The 17,371-nt window shown below is 38.9% G+C and overlaps 1 protein-coding gene across 1 annotated transcript; it reads right to left on the reverse strand.

Annotated features, from left to right (window-relative positions):
* Positions 1 to 301: 301 nt before the first annotated feature.
* Positions 302 to 1,051, reverse strand: LOC145799829 (uncharacterized). Its single transcript, XM_082889475.1, has 3 exons — positions 808 to 1,051; positions 477 to 651; positions 302 to 401 (listed from the first exon to the last, which is right to left on the reverse strand). The coding sequence occupies exons 1-3, from the start codon at positions 1,049 to 1,051 to the stop codon at positions 302 to 304; spliced, it is 519 nt and encodes a 172-aa protein (XP_082745601.1).
* Positions 1,052 to 17,371: the final 16,320 nt, after the last annotated feature.

Here is a 17,371-nt window from a genome sequence, read left to right on the forward strand (position 1 = left end):
AATTGAGTCTTTCACCATTGCCAATCCTGAGTTCAGCATTGCGCAAATAAAGGTTACACAAGCTGCTGTTAGATTCATTAACAAGAATAATGTCACTCCACAATGTTGAAATATTGTTTGCCTCCACATGAAAAGGAAACCATCTTTCCCCGTTTGACTTGTACTTACTGTAGATGAGCTGTTTCCATAAGGAGTTGTCTTCCATCTCAAATCTCCACCACCACTTAGCAAACAAGCTATTGTTCACAACCTTTAAGTTTTGAATCACCCACCTACCTAGCTTTTTATCCATGGTTACATCCTAGCATTTCACCAGGTGGACTTTCTTCTTGACCTCAGAATCAACCCACAAGAAAGCTGCTTGGATCTTATTAATCTCTTTTCCCACACTTCTAGGCAACCTAAATAGAGACAAGTAATAAATAGGTAATGAGGATAGTACCTATTTGATTAATGTTACTCTACCTGCAAAGGACAACAGCCTCCTCTTCCAACTTGTTAGTTTCTTCTTAAATTTCTCCACCACAGGCTTCCATGTTGCTCTCCTTGATGGATTGGCCCCTAATGGCATTCCAAGATACTTCAAAGGGAGGTTCTGGCAATTACAATTTAGTCTAGAAGCAAAGGTTTGCACAATATCATCAGGAATGCCTACACCACATACAATACTCTTATGAAAGTTGATCCTCAACCTAGAAATAATCTCAAAGCATTTGAGTATTCTCTTCACAAATAACACTTCAGACCACTCGACTTCACAGAAAATAATTCTGTCATCCGCAAACTAGAGATACGAAATATTAATGCCATTGGACCCAATGGTTATCCCTTTAACCAAGCCCAACTCTTTTGCTCTTGTAAGTAGCAGATTGAGACCTTCAGCCACTACATTAAATAGGAAAGACGATAATGGGTCGCCTTGTCTTAGTCCTTTTTGAGAGCAAAATTCAGGAGTGAGTGAACCATTAACCAACACAGAAATTTTAGCTAAAGACATATAGGTACGGATCCAATTCAGCCACTGAGCACCAAACCCAAAATTGGATAGCATTTGGATAAGAAAGTTCCAATTTACTGTATCATAAGATTTTTGGAAATCCAATTTCAATATTAGGCCCTTTCTTCTAGATTTCTTCCTCCAGTCCACCACCTCATTAGCTATCAATACACCATCCAAAGTAGTAATACAAATTTTCAATAAATGTCCTTATGACCTCAATATTTTTACCCTTGTCTTTAAAAATTTATAGGAGTGGGAATATGAATTTATCATCAATTTTCTCTTATATTAATGGCTTAAAATGTTTTGAATGAATTATAAAAGTGTTTGGTACTAAATGCGAAAAGTTGAAATTGTTTTGTAAATAATTTAGAAGTAGCCTTTTAAAGTTAAAAAAAGCACCACCCTGATCACTTTTAAAAAAACTAATTTTCCTTAGGTTGAGTTTGTCTCCTGTTAGGCCTCAGTGAGTCCATCACGGAGTCCATATCGATAATTTGAACTGTTCAATGTGTAAAATGTGTAAAATTTATTGAATATTTCATCATTGTAAAAAATCAAGTTGATCAAATATCAATACCAGCTTGATTAGATCACATTTGTATTAATCAAGTGGCAATTGATATCCGATCAACGTGATTTTTTACAAAGATAAAGTATTCGATGAGCTCTAAACATTGAACAGTTCGAATTATTGATATAGATTCTATGGTGGGTCCATGAAACCCCACATCACACTCTAGTCTAATTTCAAACTGGAGACAAGCCTGAATCTTTCCTCATTGATTAAATATATAAGTTGAATAAATAAATTGAGTCAAACACCCTCTCCTACACTTTTTTTTTTTTTTAACTATCATCTTAATAATCTAACTTAAAAATTTGTTTGGATGGATGTGAATTTTAAATAAATAAAAAATTGAGAGTAAAAATATTCAAGAGTTAGCAATTATAGGTGAATTGAAAAATTATAGAAAAAGATAAGTTGACATAAAAGAGATGTATTTCAGTAGGATTTTTTTTTTTTTTAAGTTAGAAGAGAATCTTGAACATGATATCAAATAGTTATTTTTTAGCTACATCAAATTAATCATGATAAAATTATTTATTTTATTTTTAAAATTCACATATCAACTTTAAATTTGAATTATTAATATCAAGTTCATATATTTCAAATTCAAAACAGATTCTAAATGTGATGATCAGGTCTTTGTTTTCCCTCTCTCTCTCTTCCTTCTTCTTCTTCTTCACTCTGTTCTTTTGCTCTCGTTGAGTTTGAAAAACGTAGGAGAATTTGTTTTAAATAAAGTTTTTATTCTTGTTTTCGTTCGGTGATCGAATTTCACTAGTTTCGGAGAGTGCGGGGTCAGTGCCTGGGAGCGAAGTAGAATTTTTTTGGGCTGCTGGGCCAAGGCTGCACGTGCGGCAAGAGAGGAGTTTGGGCGAGCTGCATTCTGCTTTAATTGCAGGTGTGGAGCAGGTGCGTGCGGGAGGGCCGCACATGCGGGGCTGGGAGCCGCACGTGCGGGAGTGAGGCTCCGCACGCGCGGGGAGTGTGCCGCACGTTCAGGACGTCTGGGCAGCCGAATCTCTGTTTTTATTTCCTTTCTTGGCCGAGTTGTATCTCATTTGGGGCTCCTTTCTCTCACTCTAAAACCTATTTTTCTCCTCCTTCTCTCTAGAAAAACATCCCCAAACATTAAAACCCTTTGATTCTTGCAATATTTGGGCCAGGATTCTTATCATCTTCCTCTAAATATTGAAGATCAAGAACTAGAGCTCCTCTTGGTGTTGTGGAAAGTTGAAGGATCTTTTATCAAAGCCAAGGTTTCATCTTCTCTCTTTCTTCATCAAGCTTGAGGTAGGGTTTTCTTGAGTCATATATACGTGTTGTGCTATTTATTGATGATTTAAAAGCTCTCTTGTAGTTTTTGAGTTGATTTTCATTTTACCCCAAATCTAGAAAAAGTTTTGATGAAATGGGTCTTAATCTCAATCTTTTTCCATATCTATGAGAATGTTCTTTTTACAAAACTCAAGAAAATGTGATTTTGATTTGGTTTCACCATGAAATGGAAGAATGTTGGTTTTGATGAAAACCCTAGAATTTGGGGATTTTGGAAAATAAGGAAATACCTATGAAATCCTTTATCATTTTGTGTTAAGAAGATGAATGAGAGTAAATCTCATAACATGTTTGATGAAAATGAAATCTATTTAAATGAATGAGACATAAGATGTTATTGTAACATATTGTTAGATGTGTGAACATGTGTAATTGGGAAATGGTGAACGATCGTGTACCATGAAATGTGAAAGTCGAGAAATCTTGGAAATTATGTTGAAAACATCACATATTGCTTTGAAAAGGCTAACTTGTAATGATTTGTGCATGGTGAGAGTTTATTGTTTCTATAAATTGATGGCATGTGAATATTTTGTAAAGTAGCTTTGAAGAGAAGAAATGAGAAAGGTAATTAATTGATATTGTTGTAGGGATGTTGACATAGAGATGTGTGGTGAAAAATTTAAATAATGAATCATATCTTCATTTGATTTATCATCACTAATGCATACCTTGAAGTGAATTGAAAAGGCATTTACTTTGAGAAAGATTTATGTTGAAATGAGAATTATGGAAATGTGGTACAGGGTAAATACGTGGTAAGTCCGGATAGGGGGTGTAGTTGAACTTGATAAGTTGGCCTGACCAGAAAATACGTGGTAAGTTCAGTATGGGGTAATTATGTTGAGTGTCCATGGTGAAAGACCAGAAAACCGTACAGATAGGTGTCGAGCCTTCCGGTTAATACCGGTAAAAATGACAGTTTGGTAGTACTCGTAGAGTCTACTTGCAGACACCAGCCTAGGGATTACCAGTGTCGTATTTACCGCCCCTATTGTTTAAAACTGGAAGATTTGAAATGTGTTGAGATTGCAAGCTTTTATTGAAAAATGAAAATCTTTAAGAAGAGCATGAGATGAAGTTTTCTTTAAAAAGGGCATTGCATGGCATTGGCATTTACATTTACATTGAGAATTACATAACTGTATATAGTTTGTGAGAATTCTCTACTGGGCTTTATGCTCACCCCTATAGGACTTTGGTGCAGGTAAAGATGTGGTGATCCCGCCAAGTTGAGGGCGTAGATAATCATAAAGAGTACATAGCTCTTATTTTTGCTCTTATTTTTGTTGTGATCTTTTTGTAAGCCAAGGGCTAACGTGTTTGCGTCCAAGAGACCATTTTGTATAACCAGGCTATTGCCTTGGAAGATGTAAGCCCTTAAGGGCATTTTATTGTTTTGAGATTTGATGCTTCACATGCTATAGATTCTTGTATTTCTTTACTTGTGAATGTATATCACATGTGGAACTTTTGTACTAAACCCATTTATCATATATGTGAAGATGGAAGGATTATTGTCATTGTGTAGTGAATGTCTATTAATTTGAGGAATTCTTATTGAATTATTTTTGGGGCGTTACACTAAAAAAATTTGTCAAACTGAACAAAAATTTATAATTCAAAGTCAATCTTTTAGTGAGATCAGTTATGTTAACCTTTTTTTAAAAGGGAGAATTAATTATCAGTAGTCCATTTCTAAAATAATTACAAATTCAGGATACAATTTAATATTTTAATTATTAAATTTTATCATTAATCTATTTTTTTGTCAGATTTACACTAATATGTTATTTCCCCTTTCTAAAATAACAATTATATACATCATGGCCAATGGTCTTCATTCCACAGTGTTGAATTTTCAGTCTGAATACTTTTCTCATTTTTATTATTATTATGTAGTGTTTGGTTCATGAATTTTGATAAAAATTTAAAAAGGAAAAAAAAAAAGTGGGTGAAACATGAATCATATTTAGCTAAATTTCATACACTTTTTTTTCCTTTTAATTTCTAAATCGTTACCAAAATCTATGATCTAAACACATGGTAAGGGTAAATTACACTGAACACTTATAAGGTTTAGAAAAATTATAGTAAGTCCTACAATTTTAACATAATTATATTGACCTTTTTTTGATAAAGTTAAGGAACCTAAACTACCATGGATGATGTGAAAATACATTAATCAACAATGTAAAATATACATTTTCATGTAAAATTGAAAACAATTTTTTTTTATTCATATAACAACTTATTGGGAAAAAAATGAGCTAACTGTTATGTGTGTTAGGTCCCTTGATTGTCAAATCCGGATACAAAACCTTGAGTTGTAAAAATTATTTATTTTTTGTGTTTTTGTTCTTCCCGCTCGAGCGGGGACATTGACGCTCGAGCGGAGTTTGTGGTCTCTCAGTATATTGACAGGTCTGTAAAAGAACTGGAGTGCGTAATTTTGCGCTCGAGCGGGTCATGAAGCGCTCGAGCGAATCACTGTGGTTTTACACGCGTATTTTGTTGAAGCCGCTCGAGCGGGATGTTGGGCGCTCGAGCGGAGATCGCGGATTCAGGATTCCTATTTATATCTTTTTAGGTTGTTTTTAGGACTACTTTTTTCTAGATCTTATTCAAGAGTCCTAGGGTTTTGTTTGGGGTGTTCTTCTGAAGTTTTGGTGAGTTTTCCTTGATGTCTTGAGAAGAGTTCTTCACTCATGATCTAAAATACATACATCAAGGAGTTGGTTTCTTTAAATTCAAGAGAGAGTTCTCTTCGGTGGATTCCGAAGATTCAAGCGTATAGTTTCAAAAGGCGTTTGATCTTATACGTGGTCGTTCATTCGACAAGTGAGGTTGTGGAGTCAACTTCAGGATTGATCAGTTCCGAGACGAAGTCGTGGAGAAAGAGTTACAGAAGATTCGAAGACAAATTGACTGAGTTGGGTAATTTGTATGATATCTTTGTAATCTTTTTTACTTCAATAGTGGATTGATTAGTGGCATTTCGCCCGTGGTTTTTTAATCACAGTTGGAGGTGTCCAATTGTGGTTTTTTCCACGTAAAAATCGTTTGTGTCGATTTATTAATTATTCTAAAAAAACAAACAGTCTAAATCACTTTCGTAAGTGCTTGTTGATTTAGATTGTGTGTTTTGGATTTCTGGGATTTGGAATATTTTAATCTTGATCTAATCACGAATCACTTAGGATTTTCAATTGGTATCAGAGCAGGTCACTCTTTTTTTAAAAAAAATATAGGAGTGTGATTTTGTGTGACTAGTGATATGGATTCTATTCGTGAAGGTAACTCGACCCATAGACCGCCTTTACTCGATGGTACAAACTACTCGTATTGGAAAGCTCGTATGAGAGCATTTTTAAAATCCATCGATGAGAAAGTTTGGCACAGCGTAATCTATGGGTGGAGTGAACCTACTGTCATCGTTGATGGTGTTAATATTCCTAAACCCCTTGATAAATGGGACACGACTGATTACTAAAACTCGAGTTGGAACAGTAAGGCTCTCAATTCGCTGTTTTGCTCCGTCACACCTGTAGACACCCCATTTTTGACCGCCCTCAAGACTTGGACGTCACCGTTTGAACACTCGGTGATCATCCATGTTTGTGTTCGTTTGGAGTTCTCGGAGGTCTCGGCTACGCGCCTTGTCTCAGAATCTCCGAACTTGACCGTTTAGTGTCTAGTTTTGCACCAAACACTTGTGTTTTGCCTTGGAAGGGCAGGGTAGGGCTTGTGGACCATCCCCACCCATCACCGGCAGTGGCTAGAGGCCACCGGCTGGTTTTTGCTGCCACCGGCAATGTATATTGCCGGCCGGCACTATTTGTTGCCGGTCAGCACTATTTAGTGCCGGCCGGCACTCTTTTTGGCCAAGATGGCATTTTTGGCCGGCCGATTACTGTGCATCTGCTTTTGTAGATATTTTAAGACAGCTGTCTTGCTTTTGCTCCCCTCCATACACGTGTATGGAGGGATCTCCCTCTTATGAAGCTTGTCTTGTAAGCTTTACAAGACAAGAAGTGCCATATAGAGAGAGGTTGGTCTCTTGGCTTGGGAGGGTTAGAGACTTAAGATATTTTGAGAGCTTAGACAGCCATTGTTAGGGTTTGAGTTCTAGGGTTAGGGTTAGATACACATTCTATCTCTCTTTCCCTCTCTTTTGTGCTCTTGTGTGTGTTTTAGTCCATACTATTGCACACAAGCACCTAGTGTTCCACCTTCCTCTTGGAACTGAGGTTCTAAGGGACTGATTTTGAGGTTTTGGTGTTGGATTCAAGCTAAGGAAGGCCATTGGAGCATCATTGTTGAAGAAGGCTTCAAGGGTAAGAATCTCACCCCTTTTTACCCCATTTTTGCATTGTATTTGTACCTATCTTAAATTCATTTTTGAGCTTAGTGTATAATACAAAAAAGTTCTTTTTTTAGGCCCTCTTGGTTGTTTGTTAAGTGTGTTTTGTGGTTTGGGTAAGTTTGAATACCCTTAGGCCTTGAAAGGCCTCTTTTTGTGCCCTTTTGTGTGAACTCCGGGATTTTGGTGTTGGGGTCTCTTCACCACTGAAATCTTGAGGGATTTCAGTGGTGAAGGTGATGCCTTGAAGTCCCAAGAAGGAGAGGGCCACCCCCTCTGCTTGTTGTCCTTGAAAAGGGCATGTTTTGGCCTCTTGAGAGAGCATTATGTTTGAGGGTGTATTGACCATGACTTGGCTGCTTTTTATGCTTAATATGTCATGTTATGCCTCTGTTTTTACTTGGTTTTGGTACTCCATGCATGCTTAACATAGTTGCCATGTAATGCCTTGTTATGCCTTAACATGTCTTAGGTTGTGTGCCTTTGTTTCTAGCATGTTTTAGGCTTACATTTGTGAAGATTTTGTGCTTATCTTGACATGTTTTAGGTCTGTCCATAAGTGTTTGGGTCGATTTTGGCATGCTTGGTATAGCTCATTTGTATTTGGGCTTGTTGGCCTTGAGCATATGAATGTATAGCATGACATCTTTGCATTGATTTGGTGATTTGGGATCATCCACCATGTCATTTCAGTCCTATTTGCATGCCTATATGTTTACCTTGGATGCATCTTTAATGCCTCATAAGCTTGTGTAGCAATGCTCCATGTTTTGGTGTTTATGCATGCCTTTGTTCTTGCGTCATTTGGATGCCATCTAAGTGGTCCTTAGGCCTTGTATTAATATCCCAAAACTCTGTTTTTGGTCAATGAGTTCATGCCATGTTTGGTCTTGCTAAGTGTAGTTCAATACTCTATTGATTTGCTTTGAGCATTTGGGCCATTTGTTGCATGCTTGGCTTGATTTATAGCTTGGTTTGGCACTATGTTTTAGCATGATTTCAATGCTTATGTTGCATGCTAATTAGTCCATGATTCCTCCTTTCAAATGTGTTTGAGGGTTGTCCAATTTGTGCCTAAGTGTTGGCCTTTCAACATGTGTATGTGTGCATGTGTATTTGGTCCTTCATTATAGCATTTTGGCTACTATTTTTTAGGCCTATTTAGAGTTGCCTAATTCATGTTTAAGTCCATCTCTCCATCTATTTGCATTGCCATATGTATGCTTGTATGCTTGCATAAGTTTGTTGCCATGCCATGTTGCATCCTTAGCTTGTGTGCCTAGGTTGCATTGCATCTTGCATGCATGCCTTGTTCCTTGAATTGGTGATAGGAATTGGGCCTTGTTTGGTTTGATTTGGTTTGCATGCATTTGAAATCAAAGTTGCATACTTGGTTCTTTGGGCCATCATGCATGGAAATACGTGATTGGTGGTCCGAGAATCGAGGCACATGCCCCTTTGAGTCATTATCATGATAAGGGACATGGTTGATGCATATATGCCTTGAATTGTGCTGCCATGCTTTGCCTTGCCCTCTGTTGCTGTCATTTGCAGATTCTGCAGGAACACTCTGCCGACCGGCAGTGTAAGGTGCCGACTGGCAACAATTCCCCTGCCGACAGCTTCATTTTGTGCCGATGGCCACACACCACTGCCGGTGGTAATTCCACTCAGCCGGTGGCACTCCCCAGTGTCCAGGGATGTAGTCCTGAGGTTTTGACAACCTCCAGAGGAGTGAAGGAAGGAAAACAGAGGCAGCCTATGCATGGCGGCGCGTTTCCCGAGGCGTCTTTCCTGTTTTCTTAGTTTTGGCTAATTTGCTTAGTTGATTAGGCAATTTGTAATTATTAATTAGCTTGCGTAGTTAATTAATTTGTAATATTTATTTGGTCCCTCCGAGTGAGGGTAAATATGTAATAAGTGTGCGTGGGTGGTGTGTATGTCTTCCAATCCCCATTTCTTTCTTCCCTTTTATTTACCTGCTTATGATGGTAGATTAGGGCACGTTTAATTTAGCATACCTTATGCTATGCATGCGTGCATCCATGCATTTGTACTGCATGCATTAGGCTCGGTACATCACGCTAACTGCATTTGTACTTCAATTCAAAAATTGAATATGTGATAGTTGATCGCATTTCATATGCCATGCTTAGGTTAGCCGAGCCTATCTAATTGCATCCTGTATGTGTTGCATTAGGCAATTTTACATGAACTAGGACACGCATGTTTGCTACTAGTTTACTGTTTTGGCACGGAGTACAATGTAAGTATTTTCGCTTTAGCATCTCGCATGTGTGTGAATGTTAACATGACAGTATGCTTGCCATGCGGCTAAATGCTTATGTGAGATTAAATTGTTTGAATGCCTGTGGGTTAAGGTTGGATTGTTTGAGTTGGAAAAACTCATTGAAATTCGTGTTTTAGCCTACTTGCGAGTAGCAAATTTCAATGCATTTTCAAAACAAACGGATATGCAATGTTTCTTTCCAAATTAGGCAATCTAGTCTATACTTGTTTGCTGCGCGCATAACATAGTAATTCTAGGCTAATAATTGGAATAAGAACACATAACGTTTTCAAAATCGGATATCATGGTTAGTAGAGGCCGGTCTTCGAACCGGGCGAAAGGGGGTGCTCATAGCTGACCTTCCCCGATCGTACCCAAGCTCCCGAGCCGAGACAACTCTGGTGATGACGGACATGTGGCCTTTGGCACCGAGTCAGGGTTTCCTAAATTTCCCCATTTTAAAAATATTTAGGTGGCGACTCTGTATCTGGCAAAGCAGTCCATGTTTGGCACTACTTTTTCAAAAATCTGTTTCTCAAAACGATTTGCCAGATTTGGACTCTTTGGTTCAGATTAAGAACCGCGACGACAAAAAATCGCGAGTCCGAACTGTAGCAGCGAAGGTCCCCCTGCGGGCCGTGCTACAACACCTGAAGAATTTCGTCGTATCTGCACGTGTGAGGTAGCAAAAGAGGCTTGGGACATTTTAGAAACGATTCACGAAGGTACTACTTCTGTCAAAAGGTCAAAACTTCAACGTCTCACATCCTCCTTTGAAACCCTTTTTATGCGCGATGAGGAGACGTTTGATGATTTCTATGCAAAACTTAGTGATATCGTAAATTCCTGTTTCACACTCGGGGAAAAAATCCCGGAAGCTAAAATTGTTGGAAAAATTTTGAGGGCTTTACCCGAGAGGTTCCAACCAAAAGTGACAACCATTGAGGAGGCTCAGGATGTTGATACCCTCAAGCTTGATCAATTGATTGGAAACTTGCAGACTTATGAAGCCCACCAGATTTCAAAGAAAAAACAAAAAGAAAGTATGGCTTTCACTAGTGCTCATGAGTCTGCAAAAACTCCGGAGGTTGAATTTGATTTAGAGTCTGAAATGACGGCTATGTTTACTAAACAATTTTAAAAAATTTTGAAGAAAAAGAAGCCTAATTTCAGAGACCCTATTTCTAAAGACAAGTGTAATGAAAAACCCAAAACTTTTCCACCAAAACTTGCTCCAAAAACTGAAAAGAAGATTGTAAAGGGGCAAGGGGTCAAGTGCTATGAATGTCAAAGGTTTGGCCACATTGCCCTTGAATGCCCTTCGAAAAAGAATCGAAAGAAAATCTACACTGTAACTTGGGATGATGAAAGCGGGTCGGAGCAAGAACCCGAAGAACCTGAATCTGGAGAAGACGGGGATAGTGCTTTTATGGCATTTTGGTCCACTTTCACTCAAACTCTTCTAAAGCCAGCGGAGTTAGCTCGTGGTCAGAACCTGCATCATGCTCCTACTTTTGATGGGAGTAACTACCTGTTTTGGAAAATCAAAATGAGGGCTTTTCTGAGAGCTTTTGATCCAGAAGGCTGGCAGGCCATTGAAGAAGATACAGACAGGGCTGACAATCCGAGCAATCTGAGAGCCCTTATCACTATTCGTAGAGCAATTTCTGCTGAAGAACAGCAATGGATTGTTCGTTGCACAAAGGCTAAAGAGGCATGGGAAATTTTGAGCCAATTCCATGAAGGAGGAAATTCACTTTCACCACCATCCAGCAACCTTTCAGTCTTAGTTGCTAGATTGGAAGAGGCAAAGGAGAATGAAGAGCAAAAAGAGGATGATGAAACATCTGATGACAATGATGAGATCAATGGCGATGAACTACAACAAGCTTACGAAAAGCTATACGAGGAATCTTTGAATTTATCCAAAACCAACGACAAACTCTCTCTCAAGATCAAAACATGTGAGAGTGAGAATGTCAGGCTGAGAGGAGAACTTGTAGCAGCAAAGTAGAATATCGTCAAGATCTCGAGTGACAGGCAAGACTTATGTGGAAAACTACTATCCTGTGAAACTGAAAGGAATGAACTTCTGAAGGTGTATTCCACATACGAAGAAAAGCTTGAAAGTCTTGAGCTGTCACAAGCCAGATTGGAAGAGATAGTCTGTCAAAAAGATGAAGAGCTCCGTGTTGCTAGAGCCACTATTGCCATGTGGAACAAAGGTTCCAAATCTTTAGAAGACATCCTCGGGTCTCAACAAATGGGTTGCGACAAAAGCGGGTTAGGCTATGGTGCAATAGCTCACAAGGGACAGGCCTCTACTTCACATGACAAGAAGACTCAAGCAAAGGGAAAATTGCAGGTAGACCAGGTTGATCTCTCTCTTCATGTACCCAAAGCTGGGAAGATCAACAAAAAGGACGTAAAATCGGTTTTTATTTGTCATCACTGTGGTAGGTATGGCCACATTCGTCCTTATTGCTATGAATTGTTTGGTAAGGTGTCTCAAAAGAGTAGAAATTCAATTACTTTTTGGGCTAGGAGGCAACCTTACATGTCTAGGCGGAATACCAAGACTAAAAAGATGTGGGTGAGAAAAGATGATTTGACTTGTTTAGTTGTTCACACTGCTCTAAAAGCACGTGATTCACACATGTGGTATCTTGATAGTGGGTGTTCTCGTCATATGTCCGGTAACAAATCCTACTTCACCTCCCTTGAAAAATATGAAGGAGGAATTGTTACCTTTGGAGATGGTGGCACTTCGAGAGTCATTGGTAAGGGCTCTATAAGTGTTGCTGGTCTTCCCAAGCTAGATAATGTTCTACTAGTTGATGGTCTTAAAGCAAATGTTTTAAGCATTAGTCAAATGTGTGATTCCCATCATGAAGTATTGTTTTCAAAAAATAAATGTGAAATTTTGGATAAAAAGGGAAATACTGTCTTACATGGGGTTCGCACATCTGATAACTGCTATGGGATTGTTACTACTAATGATCTCACTTGTCACTCTGCCATCATTAGTAACATTGACCTGTGGCATCAAAGATTAGGTCACATGATTTTCAATGACCTAACTAAGATAGCCAACAAAGAGCTTGTGAGGGGAATACCTAAACTGGGTAAGAATTTGAGCCATGTGTGTGGACCATGTCAACTTGGAAAGCAAACCCGTGCCCCTCATCAAAAGGTGAACAGCTTTACAACCAAACGTCCTCTCGAATTGGTTCACATGGATTTAATGGGTCCTACTCGCACTGAAAGCATCGGAGGTAAAAGATACATTTTTTTAACTGTTGATGATTTTACTCGATTTTCATGTGTAAATTTTTTAAAGGAAAAATCTGATACGTTTGATGCTTTCCAGGCCTTAGTCTTTAAAATCCAGAATGAACAAGGTATTTCCATTGATCGTATCATAAGAATCCGAACCGATCATGGTCGTGAGTTTGAAAATAGTTCGTTTTCAGATTTTTGTGATATACATGGAATTAAGCATGAATTTTCTGCACCCATTACTCCACAACAAAATGGAGTTGTTGAGAGGAAGAACATGGTTGTTCAAGAAATGGCTAGGGTCATGCTCCTTAGTAAGAAACTTCCTCCAAAATTTTGGGCCGAAGCCATAAATACTGCTGTTTATGTCATAAATCGCGTGTATTTAAGGCCCGGCACTTTACAAACTCCATATGAATTGTGGAAGGGCTTGAAACCTAATGTAAAATACTTCAAAACTTTTGGGAGTAAGTGTTACATCTTCAAAGATAGAGAGCCTTTGGGCAAATTTGACTCCCGAAGTGATGAAGGTATTTTTCTAGGGTATTCAACCACTAGTAGGGCTTTTAGAGTCTATAACCTGCGAACTTCATCTTTAATGGAATCTATCAATGTGGTTATAGATGACACAGGTGCACCTGCTCCAGCAACAAATAAGGATGATAATGATGAGTCTCCAATCTTGGATACGGAATCACAAAATCAAGGAGAAGGTGCAGACCCATCACAAGAAATGGTTACCGAACCATTCTCACAGGTAAGGTCAAGTCCAAAGAGTGCTCCAAGGGACATCACTCCTGTTGCCCCTGTCACCACAAGTCCTGAGCTTAAACCATCAGCTAGGGTGAAACTGAATCATCCAGCTCAACAGGTGATTGGAAGTGTCTCGGATCGAATGAAAACCCGAAGACAGATTCGGGATGAGGTATCACATATGTGTTATGTTTCTTTAATTGAACCTAAGAATTTTAAAGAGGCCTTGCTAGATGATAGTTGGGTCAATGCTATGCATGAAGAATTAGGTCAATTTGAACGTAACAAAGTTTGGACTCTAGTTCCCAGACCTAGAGACATGAATGTGATAGGTACCAAGTGGATCTTTAAAAATAAATCTGATGAGAATGGTACAGTTGTTAGGAACAAAGCTAGGTTGGTTGCTCAAGGCTACACACAAGTAGAGGGTGTTGACTATGATGAGACGTTTTCCCCAGTTGCACGTCTCGAATCCATTCGAATTTTATTGGTGTTGCATGTTTTCTTGGCTTTAAATTGTTTCAAATGGATGTGAAAAGTGCTTTTCTGAATGGGTACTTGAAAGAAGAGGCATATGTTGAGCAACCAAAAGGGTTTGAGGACCCTAAATGTCCTAATCATGTCTACAAGTTAGACAAGGCTTTGTATGGTTTGAAACAAGCCCCTCGAGCATGGTATGATAGACTCACTACATTTCTTCTTGATAATGATTTTCAAAGGGGTAGTGTGGATAAGACTTTATTTGTGAAACATACTAAGTCTCATATTCTTGTTGCTCAGATTTATGTTGATGATATTGTGTTTGGATCCACTGCTGAACATCTTGTGAAATATTTTTCGGATTTCATGACACATGAATTTGAGATGAGCATGATGGGAGAGTTGTCTTATTTTTTGGGTCTTCAAATTAAACAGTCTCCTTCAGGTATTTTTGTGTCTCAGTCTAAGTATGCGAAAAATCTGGTGTCTAAGTTTGGTCTTGAGTCTGCCAAGCATGCACGTACTCCCATGAGCACCAGTCTTCACCTCTCCAAAGATTCCTCTGGTTTTGATGTTGATCCTACCCTTTATAGGAGTATGATAGGGAGTCTTTTGTACCTCACAGCCAGTCGACCTGATATTGCTTTCAGTGTAGGAGTTTGTGCCCGTTACCAAGCTAGTCCTAAAGAGTCTCATCTTCTTGCTGTCAAACGCATCATTAAATATGTTAATGGGACTTTGGGGTATGGGGTTTGGTTTTCTACTGATACTACAGCTGAGATTACTGGTTTTTCTGATGCTGACTGGGCAGGGTGTGCTGATGATAGGAAAAGTACATCCGTTGGGTGTTTTTACCTTGGGAATAATCTGGTTTCCTGGCATAGTAAAAAGCAAAATGTCATCTCTCTTTCAACTGCTGAGGCTGAGTACATTGCTGCAGGGAGTTGTTGTGCACAAATGCTGTGGATGAAGCAAATGCTTCATGATTATGGGATAGAACAGAACACTCTTACTCTTTTTTGTGATAACACAAGTGCCATAAACATTTCAAAAAATCCTGTCCAACACTCTCGCACCAAACACATTGACATTCGTCATCATTTTATTCGAGAGTTAGTGGAAGAGGGCCTTGTTGTTCTTGAGCATATTCCCACTAAGCACCAAAAAGCTGATATTTTTACAAAACCCCTTGATCTTCTTCGGTTTGAGTTCCTTAGAAAGACCTTGGGTGTCATGCTCGATCACTAGAGTGTTACTTGTTACTTGAGTAGGTGTAAGTGTTTTGCCCTTTGTATGCTTGGATGTCATAATCTCATTGTCATTGATATCTGTTGTACTTGCATCCAACTTTTTATGTACACTACTCATGCTGCTTACAAGATTTCATTGTTCATTGGTCATAGCTCATTTTGAATGCCCATGCTCATTAACCTCATGATCTCATTCTGTACACATCCTTGAGATTAATTGTTGCAGGGGTTTCCGCACATGTGATCAAAGTTCTCTATGGACCACTAACAGTGTTTCTTGTACTTTTACAGTGAAATTGACCGATACTAGCATATCATGGGTGATGCTGAGACTCTTAGCCATCTACCATCTGTTTTCACTTCCACGGTTTCTCCCTCAGTTCCTTGAAGTCCGGGCATTAGGAAAAGGCTACCTCAGAGGCACCAACCAGGCCATCCTTTATGATTCCATTCTTCTCTGGTTTGGTTTCCATACTCTTGGGAGTGAAAGCCACCAGTGAATGCCCACAAGAAAAAAAAAAAAGGACTCATTGATTGAGGGGAAGCCTCCGCTTTTACTCAACAAATACCCCGTGATTCCTAGTGGTTTGACTTTTCTCTGTATTTTTGAGTTACTCTTGATGGAGGTCCAGCCATCCGATCACTACTAGGATTAACTCTAGCTCAGTGTCCTCTCATGGATTGCACACACACACATTTTTTTGTGAGCTCTCTTGTTGGATTTTGAGTTGTACATTCTCATGTAGCTTATGATCATTGATTATCTTTTATCTGCTTTGCTCATGATGTTCAGTGTCATTTTGTTTTCACAACTGCAAGTTTCCAGACTTCATGAATTGCGGATTATCTCATCTTAGTATTCAATTCTGGCTGAATGTGCGCATCTACTTTTGTTTCGGGTCTCATCTCTTGTTATTGAGTATTTTGTTTTTATTTTAAAAAAAAAAAGGTCCCGCTCGAGCGGAACTTTGTACGCTCGAGCGTATTTTTTCGTCCTGCAGTAGTTTGCTCTTTGCTTTACAGTTCTGAGAGAGGTATTTTTACGCTCGAGCGGGTGTCAGCTTGCCTTGAATCACGCTCGAGCGTTCATTACTACGCTCGAGCGGACTGATTTTATATAAAACTCCCTCCCTCGACTCTTCAGGTCATTTTTTTTCTATCTCCTCTTCAGTTGCTCTGACCTAGGGTTTTGCTCGTGGGCTTTGCGTGGTCGATTTCACCTTTCTTCCTCCTCTTCCTTACTGATTTCCCTTTTGGTAAATTTTACCCTCTCTTCTCCTCTGTTTTGTCTGTTATTTCGGCATTTTTGGGGATTGTATTTCGGTTTTTTGTTTTTTTTTTTTGTGTTTCTTTGTTGTTCCCCTTTCTCTCACACACACTTTCACTACATGGTCTGGTCTTCCTCATGTTGCATTTCATGTTTATGTGTATGCAGTCAGTGTTGTCCATTCAACCTAGGGTTCAGTGTTCACCATGTTTGAAGTTTTGTGTTTGTGCTACCTGTTTGAGCCCCTGTTTTTGTCCACAAGATGGAGAAGTGTTGCCATATGCAGTTCTATTTGTTTTTATATCAGTGTTTAGCTTCACTTGGTCATTGATTTTCTGCCATTGGCATTCTGCACATTTTTGCATTCTGCATTTCCTTGAAATTTGTCATCCATGATTATGCATTTTGTGTTCAATGTTACTAATGATCTCTGTCTTGTACCTGTTTTTGCTCTTTGGGTTTGGTTTCTTTTTGGCTTAGTTGGGTTTTCTGGTATTAGTCATTTCTCATCTCATCATGTCTGCCCCTAAACGCCGAAAGGCAACTGTGTCTCGTCCTACCTTTAATTCTGAGAGGTTTCAAAATGCTAAGCAAGACAAGTTGTTTCATAAATCTTTTGAGGCTTGCACTGTTCACCTAGAACGGACTGTCCAGCCTAACACTTTCGAGTCCATCCCTATCCGCCATTTGTTTGATCCTCTAGGTGGTGATTTGGTATTGTCGTTTTCTGGGCGTCAAAATCTCGACTGGATCCGAGAATTTTACTGTAATATTGAGCAAATT

The sequence above is a fragment of the Camellia sinensis genome, chromosome 1, assembly GCF_055761805.1.
Source record: "Camellia sinensis isolate YWXY chromosome 1, ASM5576180v1, whole genome shotgun sequence".
NCBI lineage: Eukaryota > Viridiplantae > Streptophyta > Magnoliopsida > Ericales > Theaceae > Camellia > Camellia sinensis.